This window comes from Cyphomyrmex costatus, unplaced genomic scaffold, assembly GCF_001594065.2.
Source record: "Cyphomyrmex costatus isolate MS0001 unplaced genomic scaffold, Ccosl1.0 scaffold474, whole genome shotgun sequence".
Classification (NCBI taxonomy): domain Eukaryota; kingdom Metazoa; phylum Arthropoda; class Insecta; order Hymenoptera; family Formicidae; genus Cyphomyrmex; species Cyphomyrmex costatus.
In genome coordinates, this window is record NW_017279009.1 from 48,693 (window position 1) to 71,306 (window position 22,614).

A 22,614-nucleotide genomic window follows, 5' to 3' on the forward strand; every position below is an offset into this window, starting at 1 on the left:
ATTAGTTGAGATATTTTCATAAATTATTAAAAAATTTTTTAGATTTGAATATAGACATATAAACTTACATAAAATAAGATAAATATAAATATTAAGCAATAGATTAGAAAATAATAAACGTAATTTTATGGAGAGAAATATGTATATAAATTTTTTATTGAGGTACAATTGCTTGAGCAATAATTTAATTTAATTTATAACCATTATATTGCAGATGGGATAGATGGAAAACAGGCAAGACGCACACAAACGTCCGGTCCCTTAGGGGAACTATTTGATCATGGTTTAGATAGTTGGACTGCTATGTTGATTACAGTGTGTATGTACTCAGTCTTCGGCAGAACAGATCACAGTGTCTCGCCACTACGAATGTACTTTATATTGTGGAACGTATTTATTAATTTCTATCTAAGTCATTGGGAGAAGTATAACACAGGTGTACTGTTTCTTCCCTGGGGGTATGATGCTTCCATGCTAGTAAGTTTGCTTAGATAATGATTTTTAATGTAACATAATATTTCTTTTGCGTTACTAATTAACTTTCATTATTTCATCGATTTGTGAATTTACATCAATATTTTATTGATTTTATAGGCAACCATTATTGTATTTACACTTACTAGCATAAGTGGATACGAAGCCTGGAAATTTGAATTGCTAGGTGGTCTATCAGCGGGAATGATGTTTGAAATGTTATTTTATGTCAGTGCGCTTGTGACAAACTTACCAATCGTTATTTGGAATATATACAAGTGAGTGTCATTTTATTGTCGTAAATAGTACACTTTTTTTAATAATTGGTACTAAAATATTTGCTGGATAAGAACAAAATGATTCTGAAAATTCTGGTAATGATAATGAATATTGATAAAATGCTCTATATTTATAATTATCTATTTCTCTCTCTTATAATTTGTTTTTAAACTCATTTTATTTAAAACAAAGTTGAAATGAAAAACTTTACGTGATTATAATTATCTTTTAAATTGTCTTGCAGATCGTATAGAGATAAGACTGGAAAAATGCGGACGTTTCCAGAGGCTATAAGACCCTTAGTACCTTTAGTGTTGTTCTTTATAATTTCCACATTCTGGATAATGCACTCTCCAAACAATATTCTAGAAAAAGATCCGAGAATAATATATTTTGCCATCGGCACTATTTTTTCTAATATATGCGTAAGAGATACATATATATCATACATTTAACTTAACTTAGTAATTCTTTTTGTCTTCCTCATTATTATTTATTGTATTCATTTAAACAATGTTTATATTGCAGTGTCGATTAATTGTATCACAAATGAGTAATACTAGATGTGAAATATTACCATGGTTACTATTGCCAATCGCAGTGGCCGCTATTTTCTCATTTATCTTGCCAAGCATAGATTTGGAAATTATGTATTTAGTTTCCCTAATAGCCGTAGTGGCGCATATTCATTACGGCACTTGTGTAGTAAGTTTAATGACATATTACGACTATAATTATATAACATTAATGTATTTTCAATTATACGTATTGAGAAAGAGATCTGCAATTGTTACTTATATTTTTAAAATATTCTTTCCATCATATCAACACGATTGGTTTTGTAATTGCAGGTACGTCAAATGTGTCGGCATTTCCGTATTCAGACGTTCTCCATAAAGGATCATTCCGATTGACTACTTACCGACGATGCATGTTAAGAACGAAGAGAAAGAAAGATCAATAAAAACTGACACGGAAAAGCAAACAGGGAGAAGAGATCTGACACACATATACACGAACTTTTCTTAGAACTAATTATGAGGCATTAACAATCATGACAAAACGCCTTTTGAACAACTCTGTTAGAAATGCTTCCCTTACATGTAAATACTCGTAGTTATGCATGAAATTGAAAGTAATAAATAATTTAACTGAAAACTAAGTTGCAGTAGTTGCTTAAATGAACGTGTACATTAAATTTCATGAAATTCTTCACGGTGTACATTAAATATTAATAAAATTTGAGAACATTTCTAACAGTGGGAAATTATAATCACGTTCTTTATGAGAACATGCGCCATTCACACGATTGTAATGCTGCTCGCAGAGAGAGATAGCACCATTCTATTCTACATATTTAAAAAGAAAAGAATAGTGTCTGTTCTAGACACCTATTTATTTCTATACAATAACAAAATTGTCCGAAATGTGTTTGACTGTTTACTGTGATATACTTATCCGCATCACTGCTTTATCTCCAAGAGCAGCGTGCGCGCGGTTCGTCCATAAATGTCTTCATCATGATATTCCGCTGGGCTTACATACATATGTGTGTACAAGTACTTTTTCTTTGAATGCTGCCGAGTTTATTGAGCAGTGAATTAAAAATGCACCTCTTCGTTTTTGACGTGTATCGTCCCTCGGACGTTATTAATCAATGACTAATAACAAGGCTGCGTTCAGCAGACTCAACAGTTTTGCAACCGTTTTATGATTAGTCTCTCTGATTGAATTATACTTTTAGATCTAAAGGAATAGTCCTATCTCAACAAAGAATCATAAAACAGTTGTAAAACTGTTGAGTCCGCTGAACGCGACCATTGTATCCATGGTGGATACAACATTGTATCTATTTAGCTGTCTTTTTCTTTTTCGTTATTTTAGTGTTTGAAAAATTGTTTAAATTATTGGCAATTTATATATATATTTTTTTATTGTAAAACATTGTGTGTAATACTTTAAGATGCATTTAGTAAAATATAATGTGTACACATTGAAGTAAGAAAGGATTGAGTGCGCGTTATAGTTTATGTATCGAATGTACATTTGCGTTATATAAGATATATGTACAAATTATTATATAATTATCTTGTATGATTTCCATAAATTACAATGTAAAATTCTGCTACATTAGATTGCAGCAGCATTGATAGCTAGTTTCTGTTTGTCTCACAGTTTTGATCACAACTGTAGATAGCCACAGAGTAATAGGTTTTCTAAGTATATGTAAAATAAAATGTATGAATATGTATCAAAAAAGAAGAAATTTAGATGGTAATAGTGAAAACGTCAGTTTCTTTTCAATGTGGATTTGACATATTTCAAGCTTATATGTAAACTTTAACAGACTATACACATACATGATACATTACAATATAACATTGCGAGAATATCATGGAATAAAAAATATTTTCCGAAATGAAGCCTTATGTTGTATCTATCATTGTGAGTTTAGGAAATCGGTCTTTATTTTGGCGCGTTCCTCTAGAGGCGGCAGGTATGGTTTGATACCTTTTAACCTGCGTTCACGTTGTACAGAAGCCTGTAAGAAATATGATCCTTTTGAAGGTGTAATCTTGCAGACACAGAGCATTTTCTAGCAAGACAAATCATAGTAGATAGGGTGCTTTTCATTTGATGCTACAATTATTGTTTTATCCCATTCTACCCTTGTTACTTATTGAATGTCAAGAAAGATAGAAATGATGTTTGTATCACTTGTAAATGAAAAGCACCCACAGTGAATCCTTGCATCCTTGTTTAACATTGCCAATGACAAATAAGAATAAAATGATTCACTATGTTATATATTGGGTCAATTATCTCTTGCTAAAAAAACATCCATAAATTTGTGCCTTCCTGAATCACAGGAGGAAAATTACCCAGAAATCTTTACAGTTCCTGTAATTGATAAAATATTGTGTGCATGTATCCTTGGTTTTATTGGATGTGACGCATTTTAAAGACATGAGATGCTCCTACAAGTTGAAAAAATGCAACATGTTAACAAAATATAAGCCACACTCTGGTCTTCTTCTAGCCAACGATATTTTCTTTTATCTACATTTTCTTAGCTATGCTTTTTCTTCAGCTTTTTTTCAGTACAAAAGCATACACGTGTATCGCTGTAAAAAAGAATACCGAAAGTGTGTTCATTCAATTGATGTTGTATAATTGTAAATCACAGTAATCATTTAGATACCTTGTAACAAGGATTATCTATTTGTTGATCACGTCGTAAAGTGTGCCTACTCTTGATATCTCCTCGTTCCGTAACATTTGAATTTCTTTGTGTATCCATTTCGCCGACAGGAGTCACAACAAAAAAGAGTTTACATACAAATATACAATCCCTTCTTGAACCTCACTGTCTCACATGGGACATGGCCATGAAAGAAGAAAATACCTACACCTTTGTAAAATCTATTCGTTTTATTTGCACTTTCCGCACTCAGATCACTCTGGGTGCTTTCCAATTGATGACACAAGTCGACACAAGTATCGTTCTATCTTCCTTGATATTTAGAGATTGATAAAGATAGAATGACACTTGTGTCGATTTGTGTTATCAATTGGAAAGCACTCAATAACTCTACCAATGTCCGAATATATAGCCATCTCATTTTGAGTGCAGAAAGTATTCGAAAATCGGTAGAAGGAAAGAACTGAACTCAAGTGCACTTACGCTTAAATGCCTGCAAAGTATAAACAAAGCAGCTGTAAAGAACAGATTTGAAAAGAATTTTATGATTTTATTCTTGACAGTGATACAAAATAAAGAATTTCAACGAAACTCAATTGAAATTTTTATATTCTGATTCATAGACGTTCCTAGCACGATGGCGACAACTATGTCACATATGTGATCGCACGTTGATTTTGTGGTTAGGTTGACGTTTAGCCGACAGTTTCGTTTCAAGATACATTAGTTATAATCTTACAGAATGGAAGTAAACGTGGGCGATGTGGTAATGCCTGGCGACAGTTTAATAAACATTAAGAATGAAAATAAAAACGAGAAGGAGATCGTGATCCTGGGTCCTGGACTGCGTCGTGAGGGCAATACCGTACTCATCTGCAAGGCGGGTGTTCTAAGGAAACGTGAGCCGGCCGTCTATTATGTGGACAGCTATCAGAAACGGTACAGAATATCATTGTTAGAAGAATAGAATGATCTCTCTCTCTCTCATGTTGATTGTGTTTCCTAACAGGAAAGCAGTCTGTCATCTGTAAATGCTTGCCATTCAATGACATAACACAAGTATTATTCTATCTTTCTTGACATTTAATGAATAAGATAGAACTTGTACCTATTTGTATCAAATGGAAAACACTATGTCTTTTGCTGAAAAGCAAAATGTAACACAGTTATTGGTGCTGAATAAGACCTACCTAATTTATAGTAATTAAAAGGTGCTAATTAAATTCTAAGAATTAAGATGATATAATTTATATGTAAAAAAAGGATAAATATTAAATACATTTTAATAGGAGTAATCCAAACTTGCTGTAACATAAAAGTGAATTAATATTTTTTATAAATGTATTTATAATTGAGTGAATGCAATAAGTGCACTCCAGAAGATTAATATAAATTCATAAAATATATGAATTCACTTTATGTCACATTAAACATGCATAATTCGATTCTGCAACAAAAATAGACTTAGACCAAGCTCCAACTAATTTAATTCTTTTTTTTTGTCGCTAATTATAGTTCATTCATCTTGAACTATTCTTTTATTTTATACAGATACATTCCCAGTCGAGGCGAGAACGTCGTTGGTATAGTAACACAGAAAAGCGGCGACATTTACAAAGTGGACATCGGAGCCAGTGAACAGGCGACGCTATCTTATTTAGCCTTTGAGGGAGCTACGAAGAAAAACCGACCTGATATACAAATTGGCGATTTGGTGTACGCCAAATTGTTGGTTGCCAGCAAGGACATGGAACCGGAATTGGTATGCGTAGACTCCCACGGCAAAGAGAATGAGCTCGGTATGCTCAGCTCAGATGGTATGATGTTCACCTGTTCGCTGAGCCTCATAAGGAAATTACTCAATCCGGAGTGTCCGTTGTTTAGGCTGCTCGGCCGGAATCAGGCATACGAACTCGCTGCTGGGATGAACGGCAGGATATGGATAAAGGCGCGGTCAGTTCAAGAGACGATAGCCGTGGGAAATGCTATTCTAGCAGCGGAGTACACAATACCTAGTGAAATGCAAAAACTTTGTACCAGAATTGAGAAAATATTATTTGACAATTGTATAATATAAAGGACTAATAAAAGTTAAATAACTAATTTGTAAAGTTTCAAATAAAAAGATGAGCTACATTTTAATTATATATACTGATTTAATGAGTCGACAAATTTTACATTATATCACGCGCGCATTACATGTTTCGGCTGTATGATTCAGCCCTCTTCGGATGCTCGAACAATCCCGCAATACAAAAATCTATCTTATTATATTTTAAACTGCAATTTCCATATAAATTGATTGTGATGGACATTTTGGACCGGATAAAATCATGTAGATGGACCAACGATTGACCGACCGATTGATACTATGTTTTACCATGTTCAAATTGTCCATAACAAATAGATCGTTAGTAGTCATCCTCTCGCAAATGTTATCGAAGTCAAGATAGATGGTCACATAATTATACAATGTCAAAAACTTAAAAGAAGATCGATTGTCACAACGAAATTAGACACGTCTATCTATTACGGTTGTCGTTACAATATTGATTCAAATAAAATTTTATTTCTCATGGCATAACGTTAGTGGACTTTAAGGAAAATTTAATTGGATTATTAATGCGAAAGATTAGCATCAAAGGTTTAGTTTTTTTTTTAATGAAACTGAGAAGAGATTAAAATTATGTCTTAAATCAACTCAAATGGATTTTGAAGCCAATCCCACCTTGGTATGCAAAATAATGACTATTTGTTGTTATCAATGACAGTTATATTTATTGTATATTTGCAATAAATTCTGTAAATAAATCGTGAAGAATTTTCTTAATTAATATTTTATGTGTAGGAATAGTATAGAGTGAGATAACCATTGTGACAATCTAATGTGAATTAAAACTATAGGTACAATTATCACTAAAAGATTATGTATAAATGTACATACAGCGGAAGCGGCGAGTACAGATTGTATAAGATATTAGCGTGAAATAATATAATTGATATAATTTAACGTTTAGAAGAATAGAAGACTCGCTTCGTAGCAATTCAATGTTTAATTTCGCTTTAACAAAAGAAATTTGATGACATTCGGATATTACACATAGGTATCGTATTACACTAGTGATTGCAGACAGTATCGATATAAAGATGCAGAGCGCTGTTAATTATGATAATTTTCATTACGCCTCGCTGATATGTGCCTAATGCTCTCCTCGGTTTGCTCGAGCCGTGCGCGACAATATACGATGTTATTTACCGTAAGTCTAGAACAGTGCCGATATTTGCACTCAAGCACAACCATTACTTTCATCTTACAAAATGTTACTCGAAAAGCAATATCTATTCCAGTGAATATATCGTTACATTTCCATATAATTTTTATTTAATCAAAGACTGCACAGTATCTTTGTATTTAGTGGAATGTATTCACTGCCATCGTCTACTAATTAAACGTAAACACATAAGAAAATCATTGGCAAAACAATCTCAAAGATATTACTCCTGTTGTTAGTAAAGAAAAATATAATGAAATAAAACTAATACTATCTTCTTTTTATCGCTGAGTAGTCATATTTTACGAAATTACTATCTTCTTTTTAACTGTGAATGTATACCATGTTTTTGAAAATGATTGAGACAAAGAATAATAGCCCATGATTTTCTACCTATTGACATCACATAGAGAATATTTTTTTGCGCCAATAAACAATAACAACTTATCGCTAAACGCACGTAATACTACTGTTGACTGAGATTTTAACTTTTAGATTAAAGTAATATATAATACAGATCAATTAAAAAGGAAGAAAAACAATAAGTATACATAAACGCATATAAACACACAGAATATAGATATATACGCAAGAAAAACGATAAAAGATCTAACAAATAAAAACAATAAGTATTGATAACAACAGAAGTATAATATTAAAGCTCAACTATTCTTTTTGGTCATTTATGGCCCCTACTTCATCTCACAGCGCCATACTAAAATAAAATTCTATAAAACATAATATCATCTAAATGCAAAAAATACACCGTTCAGGATCGGATTTTTGTTCAGTATCTACATCGCAGATCTAAAAAAAATCTAACAAGATCTTCGCAAAACAAAAAAAGTAAAAAATTTAAATTCTTTTTAAAAAAAAGGACATAGAACATAACAAATGTAAGTTAGAGGCTAAAGGATTAAAATTATGACTTAAAAAGTTGAATTTCTGACTAGTTAAAATTATATATATATATATATATATATATGCAAATAGAATTATAAATATATAGAATATATTTAGAAGATTCATATTTACTTCTGTGTTATTTACTATTATTATAATTATTAAGAATTAATTACTATTATTGCACATAATTATGATTACAATTCCTTCTTACACATTTCGAAATATGTCCCTAAAATCCGATCCCGAATACAATTTATTATATACTAATTATAATAAATTATTGATAATTATTGATCGAGTCGAATTATGTATCCTCGACATAAATAATTTGCAATATTATGTGCTGTAATACATCTTTTCCTTCTTCACTGCTATTTTCACAATGTTTTTACGAACGATACTACGCCAGCGATATGTGGTAAGTGTAAGTTTCACGAAAAGAAACAAAAAAGTTTACTAATTACACAGTAGGAAAACATCCAGTATTCAACATTAATTATCTACTATGAAGTATCTACTATGAAATTATCGGTAGGTTCTGTCATATCATGGAAGAAGCCGTAGCGTTTTTTCTCTTTTTTCTGTAGAAACCACACGTATGTTCATCGCACATTGGGATGTAATTAGGCAGGCAAATATGTATGTTGGGGACGATACATGGTGGCACTAGCAACCATAAATATACTAATCTATTGGCATTGTGCTTCGCTTAATATATACGTTTCAAAGAGTGCACTAATCATCGAGGTATATCGGGAATAATTATGCAGGGGATATAGGAGAATAATTGTGCACGCACTAACGCGGCAGTGCTGTTACATAAGCGATGTAACAATAGCCGATAAAAACAAATTTTTTAGAGAAGCGGGGAGAACTATTCGCGGAAGAGAGCGAACATATTGATGCAATAAACTTGATTAGAGAAAATAAAAATTAAAAAATTAAATATATAAGGCATCGGTGAAAGAAATTATAAAACGTAAAATAATGATTTGAAAAAAAAAAAAAAAAAAAAAAGATCCTAAATTAATTTAGTATTGAAGAAATTTTTAGAATTCTTTAGAAAACAAAGCTCCGTTTACAAAAATCTTCTTATGTGATGTGATACAAAAAAAAAAGATGAAATTTAATGATATATAAAATCTTGAAAAAAAAATAGTACTATTAAACGAATTAACATAAAATAAATAAAAGTTATTTATAAAAAATTATTCTCTCAGGATTGTCTTCTTTCGATGCCTTATCTTTAAAAATTACAAACCTATTATGAAAATTGCGCCTATAAGGGATTACTACAATAGCACATAGATTATTACGATGTTTATGATATGAATATAAAATATCTGCCATTATTACTGTAGGTACATTTACATTCGCGATTATATAATCTCGTCACATCATGAAATATTTCCCTCTACTCTATTATGACTCCTATCATGATTCATTTTTGCTCACATTTATCTATTATCGGCGATTTTCTTATACAATCCTAATTGTAGAAAGGAATAGAAAATATATTTGCTATATAACTATATATAAAGCGTGGTTGGTGTATGTCAATTCTTCATTCGCGTCAGAATGCTATTAACATTTCTCGCTTATTATAGTGATAAGATTTGCAGCGGACGCGTTTTCTATATAAAAAAAATAATCTCCATTAGACAAATATGTTTTATATGCATGTAGATATGCTATTCCCTCCACACAGTACAATGGCAGAAATTCCATGACGCACGATTTTTTTAAAAGTTTATTATCGCAATCTTTATATCAGCTTAGTAGTTAGTTATAAGAATAATTTGTGGTGGATTATATCGCACGTTTCGTCTTTGAGATAAAACGGCTTTCTTTAGCAATTTTTGCTATAGGCATTAGGTATATTTAATTTTATATTTGATAAAAGCAAATGGTTACGTCTAAAACTTCTAATGGAAATCTGAAGAGTCGTATTAATCGGAAAATTAGATAGCTTTATATGCGCTTTAAAAATTTTAATAAAATTAACAACAATCAATTATATAATTATAGAAAATATAATTCTAGAATTATATTAATAAATTATAATTATTAATATATAATTCAGAAAAAAGTCAATCTATAATCATGTAAAAAATCTGTAATCTATATTGTCACAATTTTTGGTTTAACATCACTTATATCATTCAATAACATTTTACATTTCTAATGTTTTGAGCAAAAATAATACGACTCTTCTGTGGTAAATTAAAGAGGGATGCACTATATAAGTAACTTTCGTGAGCGAGATTTGTCGATTAGCAAAGCAAGACGCAGTATCACGTCATAGTATAGAATTATCGTCTGTATCTCGACATATAGATAAATATTATCATCAAGTTTCAGGATAATCGTAATGTATATAAAAAATTGTCTTTACTTATACACCTAAAATAGCATGATGTTCGGTTATATAAATATATCATATGTGTGTGTGTGTGTGTGTGTGTGTGTACACGTATTTCCATATCATTATCATAATTATTATTGTATTATTTTCTTATATATCTATATACCATTCACAACACAGAGTGCATAGTACGAAGCTGAATATCGATTCGCTTGTTCTTATATCGCCATTCGTTTATATACACATATATATGTATATTAAAGAATGTGTTAAAAGAAAAAGCAAATTCAAAGCCTCAATGTAACAACGCACAACCAATTTTTATACAACCTGCGTGCATTAAAGTATCACTTTATAGTTGACTTGAAACTTATATGTGTGCCATTATATTTTGAGTAAATTTAATAAATTTAATTGAAACATTACGTCTCTTGGTCACTGAGAGATATATAAAGAAGAATATGTTTAAATTATTATATAGAATCATTTTACAAATTATATACAAATTGTATATTTAACAAATATTTTAGGAGATAAAGTGTTGTAACTTTCCTAGTAAACAACAATCAGTGGTTAATTATAGCAACAGGAGAAAATATAACAGATGTAAAGGAACAATTCATCGAAATCGATTGTTGCTCCTACATTCTTTCTCATTAGCAGGAATCAAACGTCCATCCGTTAACTATCGCATTGAACGTTAACATTCTTATGCACACGCACGAAACACAGTGTCCCGACAGCATGGCAGAATGTCCAGTTGCTCAATTATAATAGAGATTCATCCATGTCTAGTACGATAGCGTTATTCAAAATATGTAATGTGTTTTATTTCCATCTTATTTAAATGTATAATTAAATGCTAGTAATTATTAAAATCTTATTATTGCACGCGATGCAAAAAATGCACGTTACTCTTCGTGCATTGTAGGCTGCTGTATCAGGTGATCCACTTCTTTACTTCCTCATTTTCCGACGGTGTTAATGAAAGGTACAAGCAAACTTCTTTCTTAACTAGAAAATGACATAAAAATTTCGTCGGAAAATGGTGTTACTGAAGTGGAACGCCATGTATCTTCTCGTACGGTTTATTACACCTATTGATAGTTGTGCTTAGCAGAGTTATCCGTCCGTTTCTTTTTCCTTAGTCGCTGTTTGGAAAAATTTGATTTTTGCGAAACGACGTGCGAGTTGTAGACTGCATAGACGTAGCTGTGGTAGTGTTAAAGGTGGTGCAAAAGTGTGCCAAAACAATATTGCGCATCCCTCAAGCAGTCGCATGCAAATTGTGAAAAATATTATGGATAAAAATGCACGTAAAAACAATAGTCCATATATATATATATATATATATATGTTACTGTTAGAAGTAAAATATTAATCTTGTCTATATCATCCTATCGAATCCTTTCGAATTCGCGGGATTTTTCCACGGAGCACACATAACGAGCAGTAGCATATCAATAAAGACACAAAGAATGAGAGTATCTAAACGTAAATTTATAACAAAGAAGAAAGACTTTTTCACGAATATTCCTAGGAAGGATCTATCAACGACTTGTGCACACCTTAAAAACGGCAGTAAATTCGTCATACTGTATATATACATATATGTATGATTCGATTGCTTAAATGATAACTGAGCATGTTAAAACAATCATTAATACTCGCATGTCATTCGCGCACATTGAGTTACTTTTTCAAAAAGATAAACAAGTGCAAAATACATCTTTCTCCTTTTTGAATATCGTTCATTACGTGATTCACTTTTAGTTCTTTTAAATTATACTCTTAAGTTACAGTCTTACTACAAATCTTTTGGCTCACAGAAGTTCTACTTCCCTTTAAGCTCGATCACTGAGCAATCATTGAATGTGTCTCATTAAGAAACTATACGCGAGAAAGACAAAGAACGTTCTGCAGTAAACATTTCTAAAAAAATCTATTACCTCCTTTCGCGAAGAAAGCTGACGTGAAGTCTTACATTCTGGTTTTGAACACTTCATTGTTGCGTTGTAACATCAGAGATCGAACGAGAATCGAAAATTGAGAACCTTTATTTACTTTTTTCAATTCCTTCTGTTTCAACAGTCTCGTTTGTTTCTATTAGTTTAAAATCATAACGTTTAATATTATTATATTTTGATAGAGATACCTCCCGCAGATTCTCAAAAATGAGTTTTAATCTATCTATTTTACACTTTTTTTTCTATATTACTGCACATATAAAAATCTACTTACGTTTTATCCTTGAAATTGTTTGTAAATTTTCCAAGAATAATAGCAATTTTTTACAAATATTCCGCTGAAATCCTTAAAATCGCATTAAAGAGATTTAGGTTTTGACGAAAACTCTTTTAGAATAGAAGCCATTCTTTCGTTCGATCTCTGATTGCAAGAGAAAAGTCGAGGAAACTAGCGAGGCACTTGAAGCTATTGATGGACTGCTGAAGTGTTCCGAAATTTCCCCGAAACGTATTCTCCTTTCGCCATGATTGCTAATAGTCTTGCGTTTTTTAGTCTATCAATTTCGTCGATCATCGTTTTTCATTCTTTCTTTGTAGACAAACTCGAGGCCTTTCCGATTAAATTCGGTTACTTACATTCGAGATGACGTAGAAAACTGCGTCCAATTTATTCACTTCGGAGCGGAGCAAGTCTAAGCTAAACAAAAAACGCTAAAGCCGTCTAGGTTGCACAACGCTGTTGTTATTGAGGCGTGTAGTCGTCTGATTGTTGAAATTCTCATCTTGTGGTACGTGCTCGGTGCGCTCGTCGAAAAATCCCGGATTCAGAATGATGTTGGGGACGAGCTCAATCACCTCCTGCTCCTCCAGCTGCGCTGCAATTTCGGAACGGAGATTAATTTTCATTAGTCTAGGCCACGGGTCTCATTAGCTTCTACCCTCTCCCTTCACCGGTTTTTCTTTGTCAGGTATTGTAAACCATTTATGCCTCGGAATTTCAGATCACGGTTACCATATTTCCCAAATTATTTCTAATTGTTGATAATTTCATTGATGCAACAATATACTACCAGATTCCGATGCCAATCGAAATACCGTTTGCCTGACAAATGAACCTACTACCTTTGACCTACCTACCTCGATAATGTCAAAGATCTTACCGATATTACTTAACTAGACCATAATGCTTTCTATGACTATATCGTAATATTTACTATTCATTCATTATCACTAAATTATTTTCGGCAAGCTCGTTAACATTCTGTATGTACAGAATAAGAAATAACTAATTGGAATAATAGGAGAAAATATTCGTATTCAAAAAGATTCAGACAAATAAATCTGCGGCAAGGAAATTCTATTGAGTAGTTCGATATTTCATTCCATGTGTGCCATATATCGTAAAAGATAAAAATATTGTTTTACTTGTGTGCTCATTGTTAGTGTTTAGTGCAGCAATTTGAAAAGTGTCGTATTAATATAATTGATAGAATGAGATCTCCGTTGAATGATGTATTTGTTAATAAATGTTAAATCTAATGAAAAGTTTGCAAGGTGCTCAGAATATACAGAAACGAGATATTATAAAAATATTAATTTTTCGAAAAACATGGCTGTCGCGTAATAGAGAAAAGCCAAAGATTAAAGTCACAGAGTCAGCTAGTCGGCTATGATGCTAACAGGTCCTGTTGTTTGTTAAGTGAATATGATGTATGTTCTTCAGCTGTAACTTGCACGAAGGCTTCTATGGAGAGATAGAACGATTTTCTCGAGCATTGTGCTTATTAGAGAGGCCATGAATGTTATGATCATCACCAGCGGAAAGTAGTAGTAGCAGCAGTAAAGAGACAGAGTAGAAGCAGAAGCTCTTATGATATGTTATCAGATAGGATGCTTACAGGGTGCCTTGCACTCGCGATACAGTAGGTAACAAGTACCTAAACCAAGAATCATAAGTGTGCCCATCACAATACCTACGGCTGCCACCCAGACGCGTGTATCGAAATTCTCTACGCCGGCTAAGAGGTGTCGGGCGAGTTCTGAAAATTAGTTATGTCACATAATAAAGTTAGCTTTAGCTTAGATATTGTACAAGAAACATTTAGCAGAAAGATATATCTTGTAATTTCTACAAAAAATGTTACATACATATGAAGAATATGCCAAAACTATTGCCATTAAAATTATGAATTTATAAAAGTTTGGATTTGATATCACCTTTAACTCAAACATGCTTAAAAAAAAAAAATTCAAATATCTTTCAATAAGTAATTTTCAAATATGTAAGTTTAATAAATAACTACTTTTTAATATTTTCAATTTAAATAGTGGCGACAGTTTCAGCTACAGATTTATACAAAAGTTCGAATCTTTGTGACAATCTCTATATACAAAATTTTCACATCGAGTAGTAATTCTGTAATAATAATTGTAACAAAATACCCAATTCTTCTACACTGTAATGCGTATGACCCTCGACTTCCACGACCTCTCCTTTTCCCAACTGATTGGTTGCCCACACTCGAAACGAGTATGTAGTGTTTGGCACCAAATGATACACATCTATTTGTCTCTTTAAAATAACAAAACAATCATTAGTCTTAATTCAATCTCTTTTTTATAAGAGATGGAATAACTTTATAACGTTATTAATCTTTACTAGTACTTTTTTTGAACATGGCTAGAGACACTATCTCCTGATAAAAAAATATTTCTTTTTTTTTACAGTTTAATAAATAATTTAAATCAAAGCGGATACAATGTTATAAAACAATGTTTCGCTATTGCGATGATTGCAGTATTACATAACGTTATCAAGTTATCTCGTCGCATCTTTTTTTCAACATCTCTATTTTTTATTACACAATTTGGAGATCAAGGTATTTACAGAATTTGGAGGAATGTGTGTTGGAATAATGGGCTTCCATTCTTCCGGTTCTTCGCCCGTGACTGGTTTCAAACGATATTCGGCAGTGAAGTCTATGATAGGATATCCGCCAGTACCAGCCACTTCCCAGAGAATGTTGGCCAATATCGTGGATGGCTTGACCCATACATTGTGCAGGGCTGGGGGAGGTGCTAAAGAAATACAAAAGAAATATACAATAAAATAAAGTCTAAAGCTATATTCTAATAAATAGAATAATGCTTTTATGCTAAAGCTTGATTAAATAAGATTTTTAAATTAACTACCAAATCTAAAACACAAATTATATTTTAATTAATCTAAAACTTGTGTAATTAATTAGTTATTTGTTTATGACATATTTGGCTGTATTTAAAAAACGCTAGTATATGTTACATGCAATTATATAAATGCAATTATATAAATTATTTTATATCAGAAGTGGTTGAACTATAACATACTTTTGACTTCTACATTGATCTTAGCTTTCACAGCATCATCCAAGGTGCATGAGTAATTCCCAGCGTCATCCACGCTGACATTTAACAATTCTAGCACACCGTTGGGTTCAATTTTCAGCCGTTCTACCTGTCCATCCTCCCGTCCCTCTCTTATCCACATCACATTGGATTCCTCGGAATGTAAAAGATCACTCTCCTCGACACAGGCCAGTTTCAGATCTTTACCCACATCCACAGCAATGTACCGCATTGGTACCACAGCCACTGCTTTCTGCCATCCTACAAGTTCACAAATGCTCATCAACATTTATCTTATATGGTTATTAATGGTAATCATTAATAACAATTGTTTGATTAGACAGATGACCTAGACAAGCAGATTGTGATAAACAAATTTATTACATCCAATAAAAAAAGACTATTCTGTCAAAAACAAACTATAGTGCAACAAGTAACAACTGAGCTGGATAAAATTTTAAAAAATAATACAGATTACAGATCTCGAAATTTAATTGCACGCTACTTCTTTCATTCTCCTGTTACAAAATATGACTGTACATTTGTTTTGTTTCAAGATATAATTAAGATAAACGGATCTTTAGTTGTTGCGATGCACAATAATTCAACCGGGAAGCATTATTCTAAAAGAAAGATATACAAAATATTATCGGGAAGAAAACACGACGACGACAAAGAATTGCGTCGTGATCTCGGCAGGTGGTTTTGCAAACTACATACACACTCTGCCATTACTCACGCTTACAGCGAATGACGCAGGTGGCAAATGGCAATAGCAACGGAAAAGCGACGGAAAGATAGTCTCTTTACATAACTCCCCGACCCTGAATCGTAACGATCGTTCGCGCCGGTCGTGGATCGCATGATCGTAGGATATGGATCGCGGTATTGTTCCTCGAACGGAAGCGTACCTCTTTCTTTCTCTTTTCCTTCCTTCCTCACGCACACACACATGCACACTCGTAATTTTTCTCTCTCTTTCGTAATTATTTCACTCGGCGAAATCCTTACCTGCCAGAAAGAGTATCAGCAACGGTAGCAATTTACGTTCGTCCATTCTGCCATAATAATACACCTAAATGTCTGGCGAGACCTTTTGTCACGGGATTCTCCTCAATCGCATCTCTCTCTCGATCATGTCGAATGCTCGCTCTCGTGATTTTTTACTCACGATTTTTTTTTACTTCGGATGTACGCGAGGGGAGTGAAAGGAAAGGAAGAGGTGGAGGAGAAAGAGGAAGCGCGTCACTCGATGTCGATCGTTGCCGCTGTCAAACTCATCGCGCCGTACGTCGCTTATTTTACACGCCAACCGTTCATCACCAGCGATTGCTAGGCGAACACCGCCCGTCCGGCGCGCCTCACTATTTTATTGAGTCATACCTCCAACGCCCTCTAACTTACCTCCGCGCGCTCTGCTTTATCGATCATCGATGAATTTCCATTGATATATATAGCAGAGATACCTAATCGTCGAAGCGCCCTCCGTTTCAATTCAAGTCACTAAACAATTTCAAAACATGCAGCGATATAACCATGATGAGATCTATTCGATTCACAGCGTATGTAAGTATTAAGTGACCGTTTTACGAAAATCTTGAGATTATATTTTAGGAACATAGAATAACGGATAATCACTTCGAGGGTATTATTTTTCGCTCAAAATTGATTGTATATAATTATACATAATTTGCGTGATATGTAAGAAGTTTATGAAGATGAAAAGAAAAAAGAGTTTAAGTCGAAACGAATCTAGATATGCTTACAACAGTCCATTGAATGTTTTTAAAAAAAAAAGGTAATGTCTGACTGAATTAAATTTTTACGTCAAAACATTGCTAAAGCTTACGATTTTTATCAACCAATTTGGATCTCATTAGCTTGGTAGAAAATATAGCACGCAGAAGGAATGAGAGGTTATCTGTTGGAATACGAAAATTTATTAAACAAAATGCAGCAAACTCCTCTAAAAGAAAATCTTTACGAAATAGTATAATTGTCATCAACGACAGTGATAGTGAAAGAGATGATAGAATTGAAGATGTCTCGCTTATTGAATGTAGCTCAGGACCGGCCTCACCTTTTCAGCAAAATGAAAAATTGAAAACTACTGAACAAAACACAAATGAATCGTCCGCAATACCATCAGAGAATGATACATCTGTGCTTTGTTTAACAGACACGCAGGAATGTTTAAATGAAGAAAATATAGGTGAGTAACTATTTTCTAATAAAATTCTGATGAAAGAATTTGGGTTCTACTAAGAGACACAGATGACAAAAGATGTATTTCATTTATAATTAGTAACACAAGTTGATACTAATATTGTTCTGTCTTTGTTGGAATTTTATTGGAAGTAACAAAGACAGAACAACACTTGTATCATCAATGAAAAGCACCTACTGTGTACACACTGTAACAGTGTACACACTGATCTAGTATACACTATATATTTAAGCCAAAAACAGAGAATGGGTTGTAATTTTATATGTCAGAATGGTCACTAAGAGTAAAAACAAAGAACTGTGTAAGACTAATCTCTTTTTCAATTCATCTATCTTTATTGTCGACCATATTGGAATACTACTTAGATGTTGATTGCATAGTCCATTCTTTATGTTTTTGATTTAGGCTACTACCTATATGACATGTATTCTTATTTAATCTGTATTAGGTGAAGGCCTAAATGTACAGCCTAATCTAGGCCACTGTATCATTTCAACTTTGTTTAACACTGACAAACAATAAAGATGTAATGAAATCACTATTTACACTGTATCATCTGTGTCTTTGATGTAGATGATTTATGTTTACTAAAATACTGTTCTAAAGTAATATCTATATATCATTTAGCACCATCACAAACAGAGGATGATGTGATTATGATATGGTCATGTCTGAATTCATTAAATGAGAAAAAAGACAAGAAAAATATAAATAAAAAGAAGAAAAATGTGAATACAAATAAGAAAGATGCAAGCTGTAATCCCGATGAGACAAATCCAATGTTTGTGATTGATACAACACCTAATTTAAAGTACCTTAAACTTTTGAGAGATACACATAAACAGAAAAGAAAAGTGAAACGAGATATATCTTGCAATAAAACTATAGTCAAATCGTTTTTCGAATCCATTAAACGGAATACTTTGAAATGTTCAAATAACAGACAAAGAAAAAGACATCATGACAATAACTCGAATTCAACTTCCAAAAAATTACGTTACAGCGACAAATTGCAACGAGAAACAGAGGAAACTCAGAAAAATTTAGATAACAATAGCGAAACAAATTCAAAACCTAGATTAAGAGAGATAGTTGTTGATGGTTGTAATGTGGCGATGAAGTATGATACTTTTTATTTAATCATATATATTATTGATGTACATATTGATAAATTTTGATAAGTATAATGTAAAATTAGTTAATTATTATACTTATAAAATTTGTAAAGATTGCGATTTTATGTATCATTTTGAATATGATAATCTTTATATTTTAGCCATACACAAGGAAAAGAATTCTCAGAAAAAGGTATCCAAATAGTGGTAAATTATTTTAAAGAGAGAGGTCATGCTGTAAAAGTTTTCTTACCACAACACGTTCGTAGAAAGGAATATACATTTCTTGAGGAATTATACAAAGAGGGCATAGTCATTTTTACACCTAGCCGCAAAATTGGTGGTAGACAAATTACATCTTATGACGATCGGTACTACATTTTTATTATATAAATAGAAAAATAGAATGTGTATATTTTATTACATTCTTTACAAAGTAGGAATTATTTCTATATACAGTAAAATGTTTATATTTTTCATACAGTATATAATACTAGACCTATTGTATAAATGTATAAAATTTATAGAAGTATAATTAATCATTAATTTGTTGGCATTAAATAAAATGTTAGCAAAATGTCGGCAGATGCAGCAGATTTGATTAGGAATATCAGCAAACTGACATCAATTGTGTATCTTGAAATAAGATAAAAATTACAAAATTTAGCGAATTTACTAAAATATTTATAATTTCATTAGTAAACATATAGTAAATTCATCAATTTTCATTTTAAGATATATCGTTCCCCTGTTCACATAATCAGACAGTCGATTGATGTAAAAAAATGAAACAGTATCTGAGCATGGGGTATCTGATGGCAGACTAAGAGCCCCAACACACACTTTTGCATAACGCATAAAGCATATGCATAAGGAATTTCATTGGCCCATTTTCTTATGCATGAGTCAATGGACTAATCAAATTCTTTATGTATATGGTTTATGCGTTATGCAAAAGTCTGTGCTCCCCGCTTAAGGCTGCGTTCCATTTCAGACATATGCGCGCATTTTATATAGTGAGCGTCACGTATAGGGAATGCGCGCGTATGCGTGAAACGGAACGCAGCCTAATAGTAGAAATTGAGCAGCAGCTGCAAATCCTGTTCAGTCTCTATTACTAATTTGCTAGCAGAGCATGTCAGTAGGCTTTGTCATATTTCTGATGACAGTTTGCTCACATCGTCAGATATTACAGACTCTGTGTGAAATTTTTATATGACGATGTTGCCTTGCTATCAGAAATTGATAGCATACTCTACTCAAAACTTGTTTCTGCAGACTTTGTTAACTGAGTGTATTTTACATAAACATCTTATCTCAATTTTCTTGTTTATAGCAAAATTATATAGTAAGTTATAATAAACTTTATGCTCTTCTTTCATTGTTTATTGTATTTAAGGCTCCTGAATACCGGCGACGGCCATGTTGGAATTGTGACGTCATAGGCGAGAAAAACACATTAATTTTTCTTGCGTCCCATTTTTTAATAAAGACAATTTGGATAAATTTAAAAGGCGAGATCGCTCAAAAACACTTGTGAAAATTGGCGGAAACTGTCCTTTCCTCCTCTGATAGTCAGTAAATGGTCGTAAAAGGCACGTAAAGTGAGTCTATACTCGGGCAGAATCACACAGTTTAACAGCTGATGAAACGAGTGAAATATACGCTTTTACGTATAAAATTTCACGATAACTGCAGTTTTCGTCAATTTTTAGGATTTTAACGAGTACGAGGGTAGTCACATTTTCACAAATAAGCAAATATTGACGAAATGGCACGCAAAAAAAATTTTGTCGTCTAAACTTGTCAAAACATCACTTTTCCGCGCCTATTAGTTCAGCCTTTTATCATGGCGAGGCGCTATACACACACAAGCATGAATCCCATGTCTATGTGCTCCCTTTCTGCCCGAAAATGAGCACACGGACATGAGCTTGCATTTGTGTGTATAACTACCAGTTTTGCTAGGCTACCGACTAATTCGGTGTCGCTACCATCAACACGGAGTTCTTGGCTGAATATTCAGGAGCCTTAATTAATTAGGAATTTATGTTGTTTTTCTACTTCAAAAGTGACAGTATAATTTGTCTATCATTGGTTAATCAAATAATATCGGCAAAAGAATATGTTCTCAACCTGATCAAATTCCATTCATCCTCATTTCACAATTCTTAAAAAAGTCACCATTTTGAATCATGTTGATTTTAATGTTTTTAATATTATCTCTTCATGATAATAATTCAAAAATCACGTTTTTTTTTAGTTATATCACTTTTGAAGTATACGAAGGAGCGATATGTATATTTCGCACATATATAAGACGTAATAAAAATTTAATTTCTTGACGTTTCTTTATTTCTTTTATCGCAGATTTATTTTGAAATATGCGACATCGTGTGGAGGGATAGTGATTTCTTCAGATCAATACAGAGATTTGTATAGAGAGAAACCGGAATGGCGCAATACTATTCTGAACCGTTTACTAATGCCCACCTTCGTTGGGGATTACATAATGTTTCCGGAAGATCCGTTAGGCAAGTTTGGACCTAATCTCGAAAGATTTTTACAATATTGATGCAGTTATGTTACCATCACAAATATTATTCCCAGGGAATGGAGGTAACTTTTGTAACGCCGTTACTTTCTTTACCGTTATTGTTGTTATAATAATGATTTGATGAATTTTTTTATGATTGTAACATCAGGACTAAAAAATAATTCGAGTATTACTTGTAATGAGTTAGAAAAGTCATTAATTACTGAAAAAATTAATTGGGTATTTGTTACTCGTTATAACGAGTAACGTTACTCATTATTTGTTACAGATTACTTTTTTCAGTAAGTAATCGCATAATTAAGCGAAATAATTTTTCTAATCTTAGCGCAACTTTAGTGTTTAATTAGTTGTCATTACAATCATAAAAAATTGCAACATTATTATGTTATTATAAAAAGTAACGGAGAAAGTAATCGAAACTCTTGCATTTCCTGATTGTTCTAGAGCAGGGCTCGGTACGCTTTACAACTTTCGGCCGATTTTTGAATCGGCTCCGCCTTCCACTGTTTCCCTCACCTCATCACTCACGTGCAGTCCAAATGCCGCACGACGGTCGAGGAACGAGCGAGCCCTGCTCTAGTAATTTGAATATCAAGACTGTTTAATGTCTTGTTACCAATTGTGAATCTTTTGTACTACAATTTTATTTCAAATATTTATCTATTCATTTTCTTTATATGAACTGAATATATGCTTTTTCATATGTCAACCTAAATAATTATTTATATTTAAAATTAAAATTTATATTTAAAATTAAAATTTTTGTAAATTTTAATTTTTTCTCTATAAAAGTGTATGTATATGCATTTTTTGGATTTATATGTGAATTGAATTATATTCAAAGAAAAATGAAAAAATAAGTTTAT

The 22,614-nt window shown here is 32.4% G+C and overlaps 5 protein-coding genes across 8 annotated transcripts in view; 3 read left to right on the forward strand and 2 right to left on the reverse strand.

Moving 5' to 3' along the window:
* Positions 1-1,811, forward strand: part of LOC108777854 (ethanolaminephosphotransferase 1) — a 3,878-nt gene extending 2,067 nt beyond the window's left edge. The window contains exons 4-8 of the mRNA XM_018544834.1: positions 215-477; positions 595-752; positions 998-1,178; positions 1,282-1,458; positions 1,605-1,811. Coding sequence (XP_018400336.1) covers positions 215-477; positions 595-752; positions 998-1,178; positions 1,282-1,458; positions 1,605-1,667 — 842 coding nt within the window. The 3' untranslated portion in view covers positions 1,668-1,811. The remainder of the gene's footprint in view (positions 1-214; positions 478-594; positions 753-997; positions 1,179-1,281; positions 1,459-1,604) is intronic.
* Positions 1,812-3,171: 1,360 nt separating this feature from the next.
* Positions 3,172-4,134, reverse strand: LOC108778035 (coiled-coil-helix-coiled-coil-helix domain-containing protein 7). The gene is made up of 3 exons (XM_018545094.1): positions 3,956-4,134; positions 3,636-3,731; positions 3,172-3,295 (listed from the first exon to the last, which is right to left on the reverse strand). The coding sequence occupies exons 1-3, from the start codon at positions 4,052-4,054 to the stop codon at positions 3,194-3,196; spliced, it is 297 nt and encodes a 98-aa protein (XP_018400596.1). The 5' UTR covers positions 4,055-4,134; the 3' UTR covers positions 3,172-3,193.
* A 174-nt stretch (positions 4,135-4,308) lies between these two features.
* Positions 4,309-6,032, forward strand: Rrp40 (exosome complex component Rrp40). Its single transcript, XM_018544986.1, has 2 exons — positions 4,309-4,894; positions 5,507-6,032. The coding sequence occupies exons 1-2, from the start codon at positions 4,698-4,700 to the stop codon at positions 6,030-6,032; spliced, it is 723 nt and encodes a 240-aa protein (XP_018400488.1). The 5' UTR covers positions 4,309-4,697.
* A 6,890-nt stretch (positions 6,033-12,922) lies between these two features.
* LOC108778028 (protein sidekick) lies at positions 12,923-16,985 on the reverse strand. Of its 3 annotated transcripts, none has more exons than XM_018545084.1 (6): positions 16,861-16,985; positions 15,832-16,110; positions 15,353-15,543; positions 14,908-15,037; positions 14,364-14,504; positions 12,923-13,335 (listed from the first exon to the last, which is right to left on the reverse strand). In XM_018545084.1, the coding sequence occupies exons 1-6, from the start codon at positions 16,904-16,906 to the stop codon at positions 13,313-13,315; spliced, it is 810 nt and encodes a 269-aa protein (XP_018400586.1). In that variant the 5' UTR covers positions 16,907-16,985; the 3' UTR covers positions 12,923-13,312. The 3 variants fall into 3 exon arrangements, with proteins under 3 accessions (XP_018400586.1, XP_018400588.1, XP_018400587.1); XM_018545086.1 differs by having other exon boundaries at positions 12,923-13,340; XM_018545085.1 differs by having other exon boundaries at positions 16,761-16,862.
* A 535-nt stretch (positions 16,986-17,520) lies between these two features.
* Positions 17,521-22,453, forward strand: LOC108777969 (probable ribonuclease ZC3H12C). 2 transcript variants are annotated; one of them, XM_018544996.1, is made up of 6 exons: positions 17,521-17,647; positions 17,730-18,061; positions 18,704-19,196; positions 19,353-19,562; positions 21,562-21,810; positions 22,193-22,453. In XM_018544996.1, the coding sequence occupies exons 1-5, from the start codon at positions 17,562-17,564 to the stop codon at positions 21,764-21,766; spliced, it is 1,326 nt and encodes a 441-aa protein (XP_018400498.1). In that variant the 5' UTR covers positions 17,521-17,561; the 3' UTR covers positions 21,767-21,810; positions 22,193-22,453. The 2 variants fall into 2 exon arrangements, with proteins under 2 accessions (XP_018400498.1, XP_018400497.1); XM_018544995.1 differs by lacking the exon at positions 22,193-22,453 and having other exon boundaries at positions 21,562-21,893.
* The last annotated feature ends 161 nt before the right edge of the window (positions 22,454-22,614 follow it).